At 40.2% G+C, this 19,871-nt stretch overlaps 1 protein-coding gene across 4 annotated transcripts in view; it reads right to left on the bottom strand.

Moving 5' to 3' along the window:
* The window catches only part of MACROD2 (mono-ADP ribosylhydrolase 2), a gene marked incomplete at its 3' end in the record, with an annotated part of 876,609 nt that overhangs the window by 840,791 nt on the left and 15,947 nt on the right, over positions 1-19,871 (bottom strand). For all 4 annotated transcript variants that reach the window (XR_014183592.1, XM_082048203.1, XM_082048204.1 and 1 more), the window contains exon 3: positions 11,902-12,009. Coding sequence is in view for 3 of the 4 variants with exons in the window: in XM_082048203.1 (XP_081904329.1) it covers positions 11,902-12,009 (108 nt within the window). The remainder of the gene's footprint in view (positions 1-11,901; positions 12,010-19,871) is intronic.

Genomic DNA, 19,871 nt, shown 5'->3' with positions numbered 1-19,871 from the left:
CTCTCTCCCCCAGGCAAAGCAGAACAGCCTTGATCTCTAAAAGAGGCAGACAAGAAAGAACAACAAAATTCAGCCTTCCTGGATGATTAGCACTGGCTCAAATAAGAAAAAGTGGGTTTAAATACATCAGCACAGTTTCCCTGACTGCTTGTGCCCCTGGCTGCTGAAACCACCGGTTCAAGGTCATGATTTCAGACACTGATTTGCAGTTGAGGCTACATCTGATAACAGCTCATAGTGGCCTTTTAGGGAGAGAAGGTAACGCTGTGGATGCTTCTACTCTCTCATCCTTCTCCCTGAGAAGGGTGGGAAGGTGAGAAAGGGAGGCTGCAGGCAACACAAGTTGCTCTGCTGGGTGCCAACCCTGAGAGGATGAGGACAGAAGAAGGCGGCAACAGAGATCCTGCTAAACTATACTGTCTGGTCCAAATGGAGCCTCCTTCTCTGGAGACATTCAAACCCGCCTGGACACATTCCTGTGTGATCTGCTCCGGTGAACCTGCTTTAGCAGGTGGGTTGGACTGGATGATCTCCAGAGGTCCATTCCAACCCCAACCACTCTGTGAAATCTGATGATGCCAACATGAAGGAAGATGAGAAGCCAGATAAACTCAACCTCTGGGACGTGGGCACTAAGCAAGAAGTAGGGAACCAAAATGTTATGCTGTCTTTGATAAGAGTATATAATAGAGAGAAATACTCCCACCTAAAAACACCCTGTGTGCTGTCAGGGGATTCACTTTAAAATAAAAAGTGTTTCTCAAATTCAATTTAATATTTTACTGGTCTTGGGGACTGGTCTGAACTAGAGCTGCAGCCTTTGAAGCTGTGAACACATGATCGAAAGAGCCTTTGGGCTCTAAGCCCTAACAAGACACCAAGTTTGGGCGTCCTAAGCAAGTTTATTTTTGCAGGAAAGGAGGTACAAGGTAGAGAAATCACTCTTTGTGGTGAGACAGCACCAATGCTGATCACTCAACTCTCTGAAACGCTGCATTTTGTCATCTTAAAAAAAAAAAAAAGGAGAGAAAAAACAGGGAGAGAAACAGAACAAAACTATAATTAGCTGGGTCAGGGCCAAGGTTGGAACTGCTGCTGGGCAAAGCTCTGCTCTGACAAGGCAAAAATGATCAGGCCTCCAGCATTTGGAGATGCCTTCATCCAAGGGATCAAAGCAAAACTAAGAATTGCTGTATTTGTCCTAGTCCACCCTTCCCCCGGGGTACATTCAGTTATTTTATGTTTTTAAGGTAATGACCAGCCTAAAAGGGAAATTGTCACAGAGCCTCAAAAATAAGAAGCCATGTATAAATTCTGGATTTCTGTTCATTTTCCCAATATAGTTTAGTGAACTCCGCAGGCAAAACCCACCATTTTTTCACCGACTGACTATTCTGAAAGTCATTATAAAAATTGATTTTAATTTCAGAAAGAGTAACATCAGGACTCAGATTTACAGAAATTCAGAGCTAGTCAAGTAGTGACCTGGACCATACTGCCCAATGTAATCACTTCAAAATGGATGGAACCCGACAGGATGAAAAACCAGAGTTTCTCTGAAATAGGCTATAAACCACAAATTCTTAGAAATGTAAAGGAAATGAGTTGCCAGTTAATATTGTCTAGCACATCAAGTCACTGGGAAGACTTACATCCCTCTATAACCTGGTTTGATGGAGATGAAAGCAATACCATCTCTTCCTTAAATAAAAAGTTATTTCACATGACACAAGAGTACCGTTCTCTTGAAAAAGCAATATGGTTCACACTTCAAATTTAAAAGCATTTCTAACACAGATTTGCAATGCAAACCATTCTAAATACAAATCAAATGTAGCTGACAGAACCATCTTTTTGATGCAGCCTACAACCAGGCATACCAGATATTAACTACTTCTATTTATTACTCTGCAGGAACCAACTTTAAAGCATAAAATGAAGGTGCTGCAGAGACACAGTTAAGTGATTCATGTTGTACAGCAGATTAAAGTTACTGCAGCGTAGACATGCAGGTGACAAAAGAGAAAAGGAGCAGTGATGCCAAAGTTTTCTGAGTCAGTGTTTTTCCACAAATTTCAACTATTCAAACACAAGAGGCAATAAAAGCCTCAGGCTTCAAGGCATCACTGCTGAAACCATCGGAGTGCAAGGGCCATCACAACATACCTCCTACGTGAGCCAAGTCATATCTTCCTTATGAGTGTGCCCACCCTCCCGTGCAGCTCAGAGGAGAAGGAGCAAAATTCCAAACAGCTCCTCTGCAGCAAAGGGGACAGTATTTGGGACAAGGTACCCCAAAGAAGGCAAGAACAGTACCACCTATTTCCCCTCTTGGCCATCCGAGCGCATTGTGCAAGTGACAATCCAGGCAGGAGATATTAAAACCATGTTTGAACATTCTTGTCACCTCCAAGTGCGAATTTTACAGGAATCCGAAGCACAGGGGAACACTGGTAGCTCGATGTCACACTGTTCTGAAGAAACCATAGGATTTTACAGCACCGTCAATACTATAATTAAACCAATTGCCACATCCATCCAAACAACACAGCATGGTTCAGAAACAACTCTGAACAATGGCATATAAACATACAAGTGTCTATTATTTGCACATGATGCAAACAACACTTGCCATTGTGCTTGGATTAACAAGCAAATACTGCCTTCACAAGCCTCCGCCGTGCTTTGATGTGTATTTAGCTGCTATTACTGATTTTCATGGCTGTGACAGCAGGTCACACAAAGGGGTTTGGAGTCCAGATTTTTAAAGCCAAGCTGCACCCTTAATAGTGATTTTGAAGCGAGAGCCATTCTGAATTCCTAAAGAAAGCCACTTCTGGTTTTGCAACAGAAATGTTTTTTCCTTTTGTCAGAAAAGTTGGTTTCTAACACCCATAGGTCAAAACAAAACCTAAACTGCATTTCACAGTCCATAATTATTTATGTAACAAGTAACAGACTGTATTTCAAGTGACTAGTGTTTCTGAAAAGCTTCCCCAAAACCTGCAGCAAATGGCAAGGCTCTAAGCAAATCTGATATTGTAACCAAAGGTAAAAGACACAGCATCAGTCTTCTAGTCAGCAGCTAAGAGAATTAAGCAAAAGCAATGCCTCTTGCCAAAGGAAAAGAGGAGGAGACAGACAGGGTTAGTCAGATTTTTTTATCCCATTTTCTGCATCTACTGTTACATGAGATAAGCCTAAAGTTTACTTGCTCCAGTCAAAGTAGACCTTCCTCTATTCAATACTTAACTGCATATATTTAATGGGATTATGTTTTGCAAAGAAATACTAATTCTCATGCTAACCTCACTGTGCTACTTACACTAAGTTGAGCTAATACCTGTACAAGCCCAGAACAACCTAGTCCATCCCAAAGTGTTTATACTTACAACATAAAGGCAGCAAAGAGCAAACATACATCAGGACAGAGAAGTATGAGGGGGCAACATTAACACTACACAGATAATCTCAGCCTACCACTGCCAAGATTTTATAAGTATTGCAGAGAGGGAAGAGACTTTAAAAAGTCTTCTCTTGCATCCTAACGCTTTTCAATTATTAGAAGCTTGACTGCTTTAGGGTTTTTTTTTACTGCAAAAGCTTGAAAAAGCACCATGTTGCATGCCTATTGACTGAGAACATACTGTTGCAACTATTGGCTTAAAAAACCCACAATCCTTCAGATAATCTCCCCCAAGTCCTGATTAAAAGTGGATTTAATATTATGAAATGAAGCATAACTGTTCAAGACAACCTGGAGTTGTTTCTTAGACCACATTGCTCCATCAGTGCACTCAGGATGACAGTTCCACTGTCGGATGTTGGATGAGACAGGCTGAAAGCAAGGTCCTTCCTAAATATACTCCTCTGTGAAGTAAAACAGATGCTTACAGTTCTTCCAAACCACGTCTGCCTCCTGCTCTATTTCAAATACACACTAAAACACTTGCAATGAAATGGAGTAGACATTTAATAAGCATGAGCTATATCGATGGCCTATCCAACGAGCAGCCCTACAACACATGTATTTTGTTTCCTCTGCTTAAGTCATTACTGATTTTATGTCCAGGAAAATTAAGGTGTACAGGCAGAAAGCGGCTTCACGATACCAGAGGCACTATTGCCACCTGCTGTCAGAAAGTGCTCATGGCATCCATGACACCTCATATATCATAACTCAAGCATAAAGACTTTGAAGAAATCCAACTTTGCAGGTGTTTTGCCTCTACGCTGCTTGTTTTCTCTAGAAAGAGAACACACAAAAAAGGTTCAGTGTAACCACGGCATGAAGGATCAATACCACATTGGTCTGATAGTTAGACAAGTCCACATCGCATTCCTGGAACACAAAAAGGAAGTTTCTACGAACAAGAGCAAGGAGTTCAACTTACCACCTGTTCCAACCACAAAGAATAAAATACGGCAGTGTGTGAGGCCAGAGAAGCTAAAAAAGCAAGAGATACAGTGAAAGGCCTGACATTTCACAGCCTGTAATACTGCTCTTAATTACTGCACATTGCTAGAAACACGGATCTGCAGCAGAGCCCGCACAGCTCTGGCTGCCCTGCTTGCAACACGCACAGTCCTTGGTCTTAAGGAGACAAAATCTGCCAGGTTTGAGTGGCCAAGCACAAACCTGAGAAGCAGAGATCAAGTGAAAGCACAAACACAACAATACAACGAGCCACTTCTAAACCTGACAAGTCACAACTGATACAAGTAGTGTCCTCTTCTCCCACTCATTCCTTTTCTACCCCAGAAAGCGTCAAAGTCATTGGAAACGTTTTATTTGTATTCATAAGGCTCCTAAGCAGTTTCTTTTTTTTATGAACAAAAGTATCGGCAACACACAGTTTATACAGACAGTTATTGCCTCAGGGAGCCAGAAAGAAACAGACAATAAATGGGTTCAACAGCGGATGCACAAAGAAACAAGGAGAACATATTTGTCAAGGTAAAACACACCATGGCCTGAAACGCCAACACTGATGAAAAACAGATTGTTCAATAAATTCACATACAATAGACCATCAGGTTAGATTGGGCTACTAAAATGTCTACCTTGCCCATTTTATACTACATTATCAGAAGACTAACAGATTATGCTCAATCCAATCAGAGGAGATAGTTGGTCACCTAACTTTGTGCCAGGGTATTTCATGGAATGGTTTGGGTTGGAAGGGGCATTCAAAGCTCATCTAGTTCCAACCCCTGCCATGGGCAAGGACACCTTCCCCTGGACCAGGTTGCTCAAAGCCCTGTCTGGTCTGGCCTTGAACACTCCCAGGATGTGGCACCCACAGCTTCTCTGGGCAGCCTGCTTTAGATTATCAGATACCTGGATATCCTGCACCCTCATTTCATTCTACTCAGATTTCTGTGCCACCATGGAATAACATGGGAAGTCAAACAGCATCGCACTAAACTTCAACTTGCTGAGCATCTGGTGCCTCCATCCACAAACTGTTAAGTTTAAGGAGCCTTTTGAGTTAATTGTTCCAATGGAAAGTATATTTTCTTCTCTACTGCTTTTATTTTGAGGCACGGACCCACCCAGAGCCACCTCTGCCAGCTGAGCAACACAGCTGTAAGCACATTGGTGGAATATAATAGCATCCTGGAAACATTCCACCACAATTGATTTCCCCCTCCCAAAGCACCCCAGAATGAGGAAAAGAAGTTCATTCACACCATGTGTCTGCAGCACTGCCAATCCTTTCTTTTGTTGTTGTTAAGTTATACTGATTATACCTGGGATATTTTCAAATAATATCATGAGCATCCTTGCTACAGCGCAATTCTGAGTGAGTCTCCTCAATCTTCAGCCTTTGCCACATCCTTAGAGCAAATGGTGTTTGGCTGAGAGAGTAGATAAAGTAACCCACCTAAATGAAACTGCACCTCCAGCAGTACTTATCTTTGGTTTCATTCTCTTGATCACTGTCACTTTACACAGATTTTTAGTTTTCATCCAAATGAGTATTACACTAAAGGGAAGAACTACACTGAAATGAGGTTCTACACAAAGCAGAGGGCAAGTTTAACCACGTCTACTACTCACCAGGCGCATTTAAAGTATTTCCCACAGAAAGCAGTAATAAACTCACGGATGCCATGACTGAGAATGACCAATTCCCTCAACTACTAACACTGATTTTTCTGATGAAAAACTGGGGACTACATATGAATTAGTCCGGGGCTTTACACTGAAGTATAATCGCACCAACTGTAAATTAACTTGAGAAACCTTTGATTAACACCACGGTCTGCTCACATTCAAGATGAAAACCAAATTAACAACAATTTGTCAGCATTATTGGTTCTACTCCTAGAGGAAAAGACAACAGTTAAATAGGCAGATGCCAGATGACTCCACACAAGAAATTTCAATACAAGCTTTCAGTTTCCCTGTCTGTACACAGGAGATAAAACATTTCAAATGTGTTAACGAAACATGCTACTAGACATTAAACTCTCTCAGGAACTTCCACCAGCATAAGCAACGATTTACTTTTAACTCAGTTGAAAAATAAAATTATCATAAATGCAAACATCCCGTGCAAAAATCATACAAGCAACTTAAGTGCAGATTTTACCTTTTGTTGATCCCACTTTCAATAACAGAAATACTTTAACACTTTAGTTAAGTGACTTATTTTTAAAGTGAATGAAGAGCCGAAAAATAATTTCAAATAAACTCCAGATTTAGAACTACTGGTCACTGTAAAATAAGAAGAGAGTAAGTATATGCACAATTCTAGCTCAGGCCCAGCGACCGACTCAAATATCTTCATAATATTCACACAGGCCACTTCTGAAATAATTTCTACTTCACAAGCTATAAGATGAAAATTTCGTGTGATAAATTAAGTTGCCAGATGAAATGGATTAGCAATCAGTGAAATTGCCTGATGTCAGATCTGTTCCAGATTAGAATCCATCCTTTTTCCCCACCTGTTCATTAAGCACCAAGTTCAAGGCAAATGCAGTGACTGATTGCACATTAACAAGCTGTTTATGTGGAAAGGCATAGTTCAGCCACTATCTATACTTACACACTCGTTTAAGCATAATTCACTGATAATATATTCAGTTCCCAGCTTCAATACATAGTACTTCTAGCTTGATCTGTAATTTTGGACTTGAGAAAAATGGGATGCCTCACAAAATTAAACAATCAGATTATACTTCAAGGTCAAGGCCAGGGAGAACGAGGGGAAAAAAATACCCCAGAAGAAAAACTGCTGCTATCTCCAGTTAAAACTGAGGAAGATATTGCTCTTACACTGAAATACTTAAACACAGCTGTGAAGTCAGAAGCCTGAGGGAGAAAAGGCATATTTCATTAGGGAAAGTTGAGACTTAATAAGAAAACGGCTATTTCATCCTCTAATTTGAGTCATGCGGAGGCTCCAGTTGAAACCAGTCCCATAAGGACCAAAGCAAACATAGTATATTCAAACCCAAATGTTTTCCAGTTCCACACGCTTCCAGAACTGGGCCAGGGAGGTACAGCAGGAGGAGTGCTCCAAACTAATTAGCTCCCTGAAAACACCCTTGCCTCTTACAGGGAGCAAGAAATCCTCCCCCCGCGTACCTTCGCTCGTCTGGCCCTGCACAATATGCCCAGAAGGCAAGAAGCCTGTGTAGCGTGTCCGCCAAACCAGCATCCCCAGCTGAAGTCACCCACTGCAGCCATGGAGATGGTTTCCACAAAGGAAACCTCTTCTTGAACAGTATAAGGTTCAGTGACTAAATCCCAGCAGAGGCTGGGGAAAAAGTGGTTTAATTATTTTCTCCACTAAATCTTTTCACTACTTACCAGAGTAAGATTTTACTTCCCATTTGCTGTCCCATAAGGAAAAAATATTCCCTTTAAAAATGGATAGCTTCTCCCCAGATTTGCGAGGATTAGAGATGATTGCAGCACTCGAATAGTTTAAAGGGAGCCACCTAGTTGCTCTAACTGTAGCAACAGTAATTGCTAATTTAGGAGCAACACTATAGATTACCAGAAATATCTACTTAACCAGAACTGATCACCTTCCTTTTTCTTGTAGTTTAAAGGTTTCTGTTCACTACCATACTTTTGTACCAATACCCAATAACACCTTTCAAAGCTAAGAATAAATAACATTTCTTTTAGTGTTCTGCAAGTCATCCTCCTCCTTCCAATCAAATAACAATATGGATAATCCTTTGTTCCCCACCTAATCGTTTCCCCTCGATCCTGCTCCTAGTAAAAACCTCACAAGCACATTAATACATGCTTTATTATCTGAAAACTTGGCGGGTAAGATTTGTTAAGAAGTGAATGAATACCTGAGGTCAATAATGATGAACTACTGTTTAAGGTGTTATCAGGTACACAGACATACTTATCACATCCACTGTGAACATGCGACTTCTTTATCCACTTCTGATTTAAGAGAGTTACTGCATAGGATATAAATAGCAATGTAGTTTTCCCTATATTTATTAAAACTGCATAGGAAATTTAGTGTTTACTGCTTAGCTGATAAAATAAATACTGCGGTGGGGTGGTATTACACATTTTCTCGGCTTAGTATTTCAATGTTATCTGAAACTATTTTTCTCACATAGCCCACTTGGTCCACACAAATGTTTTCTATCAGGAAATGCCTGCAGAGCGAATAAAACTTGTGTTAAAATAGCTGAGATGAACAGGGCAAAGGGACTCAACCACCCCCCCATCCCTCCCCTAAACACACACACACCCCCAAAGCTCAGTTCCCATGAGTTATTTGGAAGTAGGATAATTAATGGTGGTTATCTGGCTCCCAGGTGCTTGAAGCACTTTTGGCATCAGGATGAAGTGACATCCAGGAATACTTAATTTATTTAAAAAGGCCAGTTATCATGGATTTATGCAGTACGTGCCTCAAGAAGAGCCTGTACGCATTCTGAAAGTGTAATACTGAAAGAACGGCGAAGAATATAGGAACAAAAATCAGATTTTTGTACAAATCTTGCCTGAATCCTTAAAAGAGGGGGGAAGAAAACTAACAAAACAGGACACCTTAGGCAAAACAAAGTTAAACTACTATTTGTCTGCAATACAAACAGTAACAGGGAAGTTTTAGGGAACCATTCTGGGAGGATAACACATTTACAGAGGTAAATAACTGACATCTCTTTTAGCAAAGTGGCACATCAGCTCCCTTTTCCAGCTACCTTCTCCACCGCACATCTCAGGTTAAATCACTCTTCAGAAACCACAAAAATAGATCCTCACTTTGATCACAAATGATTTCAAAGCAGCTGTTTTAACATGGCTGTTTTGACAATGAGCAAAGACACAAACTTTTCCACCATATCCATGGTTGTCCTCTTTCAGCATAAAATATTTGTAAAACATTTTTGAAAAGTAAATAACATTCAGTTTGTCTGCTAAAGTCTAGGAGAAAAAGGGAACTTTTTGTAGAAGTGCTCTTCAGCAATACCTTTGTATTTAACTGTGTAAGATCACCATTAACACCCTTTCTAGCAAACACAAGAAATTTGGTTATCAATTTAACTGTTATTTATGTAGGATAAATTCAAATAGGAAACAGAATTCAGAGCATAAGGTAAACTACTAAATTTAAGAGAAGTGTTTGTGTAGCAAAAACCCCTCAGCTTTTGCATAAATAACATGGATCTTGAACCAAAACATCCTCCTCATTGAGCTTTCCAGATGTAAATTTAACAGTAAGTTTAAAAAGTTTAACTTCAAAAGAAAACAAAACAAAAACAAAACCCCCAAAAACCACTGAAATCATTATCAAATCAAAGGCTTACACTTAAAATTTAATTATTGCATTAACATATAGAGAATATTTGGGTTTTCAATGTAACTGTAGGCTAGTAGTTTAATCTAGGCATATTAACAAGTCATAATAGTTCACATATTACGTACTTAAGGAGCTATAAGACATTACAGAAGGGCTAGAAGAATCTCAAAAGTCACCTCTACCAATGTCCTGACCTAGGCCTGCTGCTACATATCAGCCTGACACAGCAAAGTATAATAATACTGTCCCTTCCAATAAGTAATTTTGCCAAGATGTAATCTGAATTTCTCATTAAGCCCAAATCCAACTCCTCTTTAACTACAGAAGACAACAGTAGAAACAACTTTCTTCTTGCTAAAAGCCTTCCAGATACTTGAAGGGTATTTATGTCCCTCTTTGGGTCTTTCAACCTCAGTTTCATTGTGTTGAGTGGTCTTTAATCCTTTCCTCAAACTTACATATTAATACATGTTGACTTTAATTGGGTTCTATTTTTTATTTCTATTCTGATAGATGCATTCCTTACCAGGATGGCAGGCAAGTTTGCAAGTAGATAGATAATGCCATCAGCAGTCTGGGATACAGGTTATTGGATACTTGAAGAGAAAGGGAGAAAACCCCTTTAAATCAAGAAAAAACAAATACTTCTATTTCAAAACTAACCTGCAACTAATTCCAGCCTGTAATTCAAGGGCAGCCTATAAACAAAGAGAATCTAAATATAAATCGAGACAAGTATGCTAATATTGACTCACTGTAGAGTAATAAAGTAAGAAAGCGAGCAAGAGCACAACTGGAAATGTCAGGTTGAAAGAAGAAGAGGGAAAAAATTAAAAGATTAAAGCTTCAGAGGCCTCACGAACACAGCGAGGAGAGAATCATGTTACATGGATGCTACTGTATTGTTTGTAACTTAGGAAGGCTTTTGTGCATCAGTAAACTAGAAGATTAATTTTAAACTTTCACATGGAAACACCATCCTTATTATTTGTTGGAGTGGAAAATAAGGCATTTTGTGATAACTACAGATTCTACCCGTACTTCACAAAACCCACTGGCAAGCGGGGAGTCACGCAGAGATAAACATCATTAAACAATCCAAGAGAGTCTGTTAAGTGACTTCTAAACTGTACGAGCAAGCATTTCTACACTCTTTACAGACATGAGCCTGTATCCACACACAGCTTTTCACTGTAGCAAGCAAGCACATCAATTTTGGCCAATACAACCTTGGGAATCTCTGCACTTTTATTCAATCACAGAGAAGATACTGCAGTATGTTGCCCTCCAATAAATGGATACTACCAAAAATTAATTATTGAAAATTAATCAATACTCCTAACAACAAAGGACAATGCTAGCCAAATACAAGGGGGGAAAAATTCCAGCCTCGGGACACACAAACCGTAACACTTTTTCAGGTGGGGAGTGCAGGCAAGATCCGGCTGTGGTATATGTTTAGGGGGAAACCTTCACATAGTCTTTCCCAACCAGTTACATTAGCTTATTATTATCTAATATACAAAGGAATTAATTGCACAGGCCTCCCACTTTTGTCACAAGAAGATGATGCTATGCACAGGTTTTCACCTCAGTTGCATACATGGAGACGTGGTCACTAAGCAAGAAGTGGAACTAAAATATTTCCAGCCTTGTAGGTCATGAGCAAAAATTTGAAAAATATCTCCCTACAAAAAAGCGAATAGTCAAACTACATAAAACAGAAATCCAGTTTTCCTACTTAAGGTTTTCACACTACCCAGCCCACAAATGGCTTGATCTATAAAAACAGACTGGAAAGTACCGCAGTAGCTTAGTATCAGTCTTCTACAATATGAAGCGTGAAGCCTCAGTTACTCAAGTCAAAAGATGCACATGAGATCGTTATTTTTCTCTTGGTGACCATGCTATTGAAGTTTCACAATAATCCTTGTCACAGTAAAGGCACACAGGAGAGACAGATGCAATATAGAGAAGCTGGGAAAAAATATGTCATTTACAACAGATCTCCACAAGACATACAAGTTTTATGCAACTTGAAGTTCAAACTTCCAATGTGGCACTATAAAGGATTTTCAAGAGTGTAAAATATTTAACCACCTACCAGCATTAACGATGGCATCGACCTCAAGCAGTGTAATGTCACCTCGATAAAGAGACACCTTCTCGCTCAGACTTTTCTTCCCCTGCAGATCATCTTTAGCATCTTCACCTACAAAACAAGAAAGCAGTAAAGCCAGATGATAAACGTGGGTCTGAGATCACTATTCAGAAGTTCAGAGCAGGACTCAACAGTTCCAGTGAGTGTTGCTGTCAGACTGTTGCAGTTTTCAGTTTCACCTCCAGAGGGCACCGGGAACACACAAAGATACCAGCATTTCCCATAAGGAAAAGGAAAACAAGAAAATATAAAATAATAAGAGGGAGAGGGAACCAAACCACAAAACAAACCTCACCACCTACTTGCTTTTTATTTGTTTTCCAATAAAGGCTACTATGAAGCACTGATTTATTGTCCATGTATCATTTCATTAAAATATACACACGCACATATATATTTTTTGGAGCTTGATTCATTAAATAATTTTCTTTGTTAACCACAAGGGTCCAAATTACAAAACAGGAAAAATTGGTTAAAATAACTCTCCTACTGAAGCGATGATTTATCCAATTCAGAATTATTCTGAATACGCACAAGAACACACAAGCATGCTGTTTGCCAACAGCCTCCGAATTTACAACCAGCTCTGGCAGCAGGTAGAAGAAAAAAACTGAATGAAAACACCAGCAAATTTTAACTTGGAGCTTTGCTGTCTGAAATCACTCATCAATAAGTGGGGGGCAAAGACAAAACAGGAATCTTTCAAAAGATTCATTACTAAACTATGTTATAATACGTCCCTTATTCCAGTAAACCCTTATTTTTTGCATCACCAATTGACTTCATTTGTATCAATCTATATAAGTTTCCAGTTACCTCAAACACTTCTACAGACACATATTTGCTAAAAGCTTAACATAGTCTTGCGTTGTTAGATAACCACATCATTAGCAAGGACCTAATGAGAGAAGGTAACATTGCCTAATTGACTTTTTTATTATTACTATTTTTTTAAATTAATTATCTTCAACACAAGCCAAGTCTAAAGAGGTTTGTACATTGGCCAGAAACAGAACTTAATTACTAAAGTAAAAACTTAAATGGGAAATGGTTCCCAATCTTCAAAACAAGTGACTTTTTTTTTGTAAGGAAAAAACCCTGAGATTTACTGAGAAGGTAAGAGTCCAAACAGATCTGCCCCCCTAGTTTTCACATCACCCTTTATTTTAATCTGTTTCCACGAATTTGAGTATACTTGGTCCAGTTTGCCAGCATCACAAGCAACCATAGGTGTTCTAACTTCAGTACAAAGGACCAGTACCAGAAATCATCATTTATCTCAACCATTCCAAAAATAAACAGTCCAATTCTACTTGAGATCAGCTACCACATGCCTAGTGCAAAATTCATGTCTCCCCCAACAAAAGATACATTGCCACTGTGACTGACCAGCACAAAGGTGTCTTGTATTCAAGTGTCTCTAATTCAGGACTTTAATTTATGTATTTGGCTCCCCTAGTGACTATTCCATTGTCACCAGCTCACCCGCAGTGTCTCAGCCAAAGCAAAGAAAGCGTTTTTGTGGAAAGGTATCAAGTTTTGATTTTCATATTAAGAACCTTGTACCACTTTAACCTACAAGGTATGCTGTTCATCCATTTTTCTGCAGAAGGTAACCATTGCAATTAGCTGTTGAGCTGTATTAAAATAAAAATCAGCCTGTGACCAATTTATAGTCAGATTTGTCATCTGCTTTCACGGTAACTGTATTCTGCCAGCAAGCGGGACAGTAGTTTTCCCCATCCCTCCCCAGTGAGAATCCTACTGGAGCTCCACCAAATTTAAACGCACACCATCATCCTCCACCTTCTGCCCGAGTTATTGCAACACCAGTTAACATCAAATTAAATATGTTGAGTTCTCTAAAACTATTTAAATAGAAAAGTACAGTTTAGATACTACAGTATTTGTTTCAATATTAAAAAAAAAAAAAAAAAATCCACCTGAAGATACCACACACACAAAAAGCTAATTCTCATTATCCCTAATTTCTGAGTCAGAAGGAAAGCAGAGATTGTCCCTTAGTCAACTCACCAGCAAGGGCATCTCACTCTTTCTGCAGAGTGCCACACAACACGACATTGCACACACTGGTGCTGCCTCCACCCTCCACAGCCTTCACAAGTTCGCTTCTAGTTCTCCCTCTTTGCAAGTACTGAGTATTCCCTGTGTGTCATTCTCCTGAGACTCCTTCCCCGTGGAAAAGCATCAGTAAATTCACTGCACAACACTCCTGTATCATCTACCACATCCTCTTCAGCAAGCTCCTCACCTGCCCAATAGTTCTTGAAAGAGCACTGATGACCATTGTCTTTAATACAGTTCAGCAGTAAGAGCACATGCTGCCTTGTACATCTCTGATAGATTACCCCTATTTCTTTCCATAAAAGTCTGATTTAACAGAGGATTTGAGCCTGCACTTTGTTCCATTCTGGTTGTTTTAGAAGGATGCTCAATGCTGATGGAAGCAGTGGAAAGCTGAGTCTCATTCGCAATCAAAGATACTCAACAAATCTACTGATATGCTGCTGATCACAAAAGTAATCTCAGTATGATACCAATAGTTGTAGGAGAGACAACTGATTTTCTTTTGCCATCTGTTGGACCTCTAGGGCTGGCAGACAACATTTCCTAATAAGGTCAGAACTGATACCCGATTTGGGTATTTTCTTCCCCTGTAGTCATCCTGGCAGGGACAGCAAAGTCATTCCCGGCTGTTACAAATCACTCGCTTCCCACCTTTGTCTCCCATCTCTTTTCACCACACACATTTTTGTCTGCTTCTCAGATTAGAAACATCCTGCACTCATCTACTTCTAAGTCTCTTCCCAAGGTAATGATGAAGCTCAGATCTGTGAATAAGCGTCATTAGTCCTCAAATATGCCCAAGAAACTCAAATGCTGTAGGTATCACCCTATAATTCATGGCACCGTAACTCCGCAAGGACAAACCAGCAGTTTCGGGGCACTGTGTGTTTCAGGAAGGACACACACCATGTGTACATACTAGCACATTAATACAAATTCTAACAGTGACAGATTTACCTTGCACTTGTGGCAGAATGAGAATATTTCTTGCTCTCATTAATGATACAGCTTTACATACATCCTCAGGAAATAAACCCTCTGAAGCGGTTGCTATGTAACCTAGTCTTCAAGATATAAACCAGGAGTACTTAGACTCAAAGGTGTAAGTTTTCAGAAATAAGAAAGCCTGCTTGGCAAGCAAATCAAAACTTTAAAGTCTGTTTCCATACTGGTTGTCCAGAATGCACCTTAAAGGAAGAACAGCTTGAAAACCAGGAAGATTCAGAAATATTCTAATTGCCCCCAAAAAAGAATACCATACACACAAACTAAACCCACACTACATCAAGGCAACAACAAAAGTCCACCTCAGTTTTAGATGGAGGCATCACAGACTCCAAGAGAAGAAGATATTTTATTTGGTCTGTGGCTGTGAATATGAGAAGTTTTCAGGACAAAGAGACAAGCAGAATAAGAGACTGAATTTTCTGAAGTACCTCCTCAGCAATTCCAACATAACTACAGCTAAATTTAAGAGGCACTAGAAGGTTTTTAAGATAATCCAGCTGGGCAGTGGAGATTGCCCAGAAGAAAGGCTCCCTGCCTGTGGGGAAAGCTGCTCCCATCTCCTCCAGCGCTCACAAGCAAAACTAAACATAGAGCGAGCACCTGTGCACCTGCAGATCACCAGTTTTAATCAAGCTGTGGTTAGTAACATGCTAAAACAGGATTGTGGCAGTATTAAACGTGAGCAATAGCTTCTGCCGTATTTGGGGTTTTGTCCTTGTGTACCCCACCAGAAGAATGCTTCCGGGGCTTTGCTTCCCTCCTGAGTAAGACTCTGCCCAGCCCTTCTAACCCAACTTCATCCAAAATGTTAAAATACAGAAATACTGGGAGATGTTCCTAAGAAGAAAGGGAAAAAAAAAAAAAAAAAAGAAAAAGAAAAATAAACCCATGGGGGGCTCTCACAAAGCAGTGATAATCAACATTACTTTGGCCATCTTGATTCCATCCCCACTCTTGCACATTAGTGAATTTCGTTACTCAGTTTTATTCCTTAATCTCAACATCTGTGCACTTAGGTTTGTTCTATGAACAGTGGGGACTATGAATGGACTCAAACTGCAGCTTAAGCACACTAGCATTTGAACTTCATTACAATTATATGTGCATATCAAAAGCAAACAAAGCTTTTGTTTGGTAAACCTGAATTTTACAAGGTGTGTTCATGTGAAGTCTGGCTATCTGATTTCCAAGACAGCGCAATCCCGGAGTCTTCATCCCTGATGACCTCCCAAGACCAGTTAATGCCAGCCCTGTATCTGGAATAAAAAGCCCTTCTTAATTCAAGACCATGGGCTAAAAGCATCAGCAGAGCAATGATCTCCCATACAGGTAGAATTCACAACCATTTAGAACTTTCAAGGTCTGATGAATTCAAAGAAATAACTGGCACAAAGAAAACTATTAAGGAAGAGGGTAAACGGAACATCCACAAACTTTTGACATGCCTTTCTGAATTCCACTCACATCACACAATAGAAATGGTATTGTGAAGTGACGGTGGGCATAACTACAGTCTGTTCAAGTCTATTTACTCTGAAGAAATAAAATTAAATTTGCAAAGTGAGACACTGAATTGTAAAGCAACACCCACACAAACGCCAAAAATCTGCATATTCACAAGCAGGTGAGGACCTGACAGAACTCTAAGGAAACACCCAACATGAAAGCCGTTCATAACACTAAGTTCTGAATTTTTTCTCAACTGCCTACTCAGCCTCTCTGCCACTTTTCAGACATAAATAATTCCCAAACCTTCCTCCTGTGCCTACCCAGCTCTAACCCAGATGTTATCAATGCCTTCTCTGAGGCAAATTTCATGGGAAAAAAAATAATTCAAGAAACAACATCAGCTAGGGAAATGCAGCAATATATTGAAAAGTATCAAATACAGCAAAAATAAAGATTGAGCTATTAAAGCTTTTTAATAAGCTAACAAGATCACTGTAGCTCCTATCAGAAAGCAAAGTCAATGGTCATTAAATCATTTGTGTACCCGTGTGCACAGAAGACAGAGTTGATCCTGTTACATCCTTCCCAAAATTTGTTCTGTTTAGGCTGGTTTTAAAGACACAAAACTGTGTGGCTACCACAAACACTCTGGGGTCCTCCTCTACAACCTCCCTGCCTCAAGAATATATTAAGGTTAAAAATCTTCAATATAGAGCAGTTAAACATTTTTGTCCCGCTACCATTTTTCCCTCCAGATCCATCCCATCATCTTCCAACCCTCTGTCTACCCAACCTGACGTCCTTCAGCTTCTCCTTGGTCACATCCTTTGGGCCTTTAATCACGCTCCCAATGTCCCTGAGCTCTTTCTCGGCACAGCTCGAAATACGATGAAGTTCATCAGCTGAGGTCTGAATGCCAAGTACAGTAGGCAGGCAGCCCTGTGTCTCAGCTTTGCTTACAATTCCTTCTAGCTCACATCAAAGGAAAACGACCCTTACATCTTCTAATATATGTACCAATACACGCATTGCATTTAGCAAACAAAAATTGCACTTGGAAATAAAATGCAGAAAGTTTCTCACAACTAAGAGGAAAAAGGAGTTTCAGAACAGGTCACTAGAGGGAGCCCCCATAAAGGGCATGAATACGCCAGGCTTGTGAGATGGAAAAAGGATGGCACGAACCTAACACCTTTGTAAAATCAACTCAAACTCAGTCATTGCTAAAATATCCAGGATTTTAGAGTCTAGTACACTTTAAAGTAACTTAATTTTATAAACAGGTCATAGACATCCAACTACAGCAATCCCTACAGCAATACGGAAGAGCTTGCAACCAAAGGCAATAGAAAAGCCCACAGATGCAAGAGCTTCTGTTAAGAACATACTTTTATTTTAAAACTATTTGATAATGAAAGATCAGAGCACACACAAAGTAGTAAAAGTAGATATTAAAACCCCATAGTATAAAGCAATACCTATGGCAAAGAAAATGGCTCTTGGCACTCCATGAGCGAAAGCAGATATGAGAAGAAATCAAAGAACAAGTGAAAAGAATTTACAGCAGCCGGGCTCACAGGCTTGCGGTATTAAAAAGACATTTAAAAAAGTCAGAGGACTTAAGGGTTTTTCTTCCCTCTAGTTCATAAAAACAAGAGACTGAATTGCAAGAAACAAAGCTGAAAATGGGAGAGCATCATTTATAGTCAGCTTTAGAATGCACAGCTGAAGGAAATAAATTTCAAATTAAAAATAAGTAAGCCTGCCCACTATCTCATCCCTGCTACAATAGCTACTAGTAGAAACACGTATCCCCACAAGGAAGGCTTCTCCAACAGCAGTCCATAACATGACCTGGAAAATGCACTGGGAGAAGAACCTGAGCAAGGGACAAGAGTCCCAACATCAACCCCAGACAAGAGCCAGCCCTTCCCCTCCTAGGGGAACCCTCGAAGGCTGGACCGTGACCGCTCCGCTTTTCTTGGGCTGCTGAAAAACAAAGGAGTTGAGTGATGACCATGGGGAAAGGTACAGCAAACGTTTTACTACATACTCTGTGTGCTCTTCCCTTCAGTGCCTTTTTTTTTTTAATGCTTTGTTTTTACAAGTGTCTTGTACAGATTAAAAACGACAAACTATTAGCCATTACTAACTTCACATTTAATGCAGCTTTCCATTCAGTTTGTTTCTGCATAGGCTTACAGAGCATCAGAAAAGACAGACTGTAAGATGCGTTACATTACGTGCCTGCTTCTACTCCTACTAACCGTGGATGATTGTACAGGAAAGGCAATTGCTTATCTAAATCAAGATAAGCACTATTTCCATATGTTCCATCACCAGGGGGAAAGCATTCACAGATGCACTCTCATACTTCAGATTTGTAGTACAGATTTGTCCTATCACTTCTTGGACTTAAACAAGATCAGAACCTGAGCACAAGGAAGAAACATCTGTTGCAGACAAATCACTTCCTACCTAGCCAAAAATGCAGCACATCATGCAAGTCAAGAGCGCTTGATGATGAACACACCAACACCTCCCCGCCTGCACGCTCTGCCAATATGCTCTGTTTCAGCTAATTACAAAGCGGCATGATTGGATTAGCTGAGGGCTATAGCCAAGTACGAAGCTTACGAGGCACAGAGACACCGTGAATCACAGAACAGATGATGCTGAGTGGACCCTCTAGAGATCAAGAAGGCCAACGTCCCTGCTCAAAGCAGGGTCATCCAGTGCAAGTTGCCCCAGACCCTGTCCCAGCTGGATTTCAAGTATCTCCAAAGACAGAGACTCCACAACCTCTCTGAACCAACGTGCTCCAGTGTTCGGCCACTCCCACAGTATGCGTTTTCTTACACTCAAAAAGAAATTTGCTTTTTCCACGTGTGCCCATTGCCTCTTGTCCTGTCACTCTGTACTGCTGAGAAGAGTCTGAAGCCATCTTCTTCACACCCTGCCATCATATGTTTATAGGTATCGATTAGACACCATCTGGGGTATCTTCAGGCTAAACCCCAGCTCTCGGCCTCTCCTTGCAGGAGAGATGCTCCAGCCCCTTAATCATCTTTGTGGCATCAACTACACCTCCCAGTATTGTTCCACTCACAGATTTGCTGAGGTTGCATCCTCCAGGTCAGGAGATCACGGTAGCTCCCACTCAAGGTTTGTCAGGAGGTATGAAACATCCCCATCTGAGGATGTGAGCATCACTTGATGTCCACTGGTTAACTGTGGAGCTCACATCCAATGAAACACATCGTAATTGAGTTCAACAGCACTATTACACACCCCTTTTAAAGTAGTTGCAAAAAGCCCAAGATTAACTCACTTGGTTCAAGTTAAATGCAGTGATTTGGCCACCAGCA

Source organism: Streptopelia decaocto (assembly GCF_964273445.1).
Source record: "Streptopelia decaocto genome assembly, chromosome: 3".
NCBI lineage: Eukaryota > Metazoa > Chordata > Aves > Columbiformes > Columbidae > Streptopelia > Streptopelia decaocto.
Note: the sequence above shows the minus strand (reverse complement) of the source record. Positions and strands in the feature narration are given on the sequence as shown.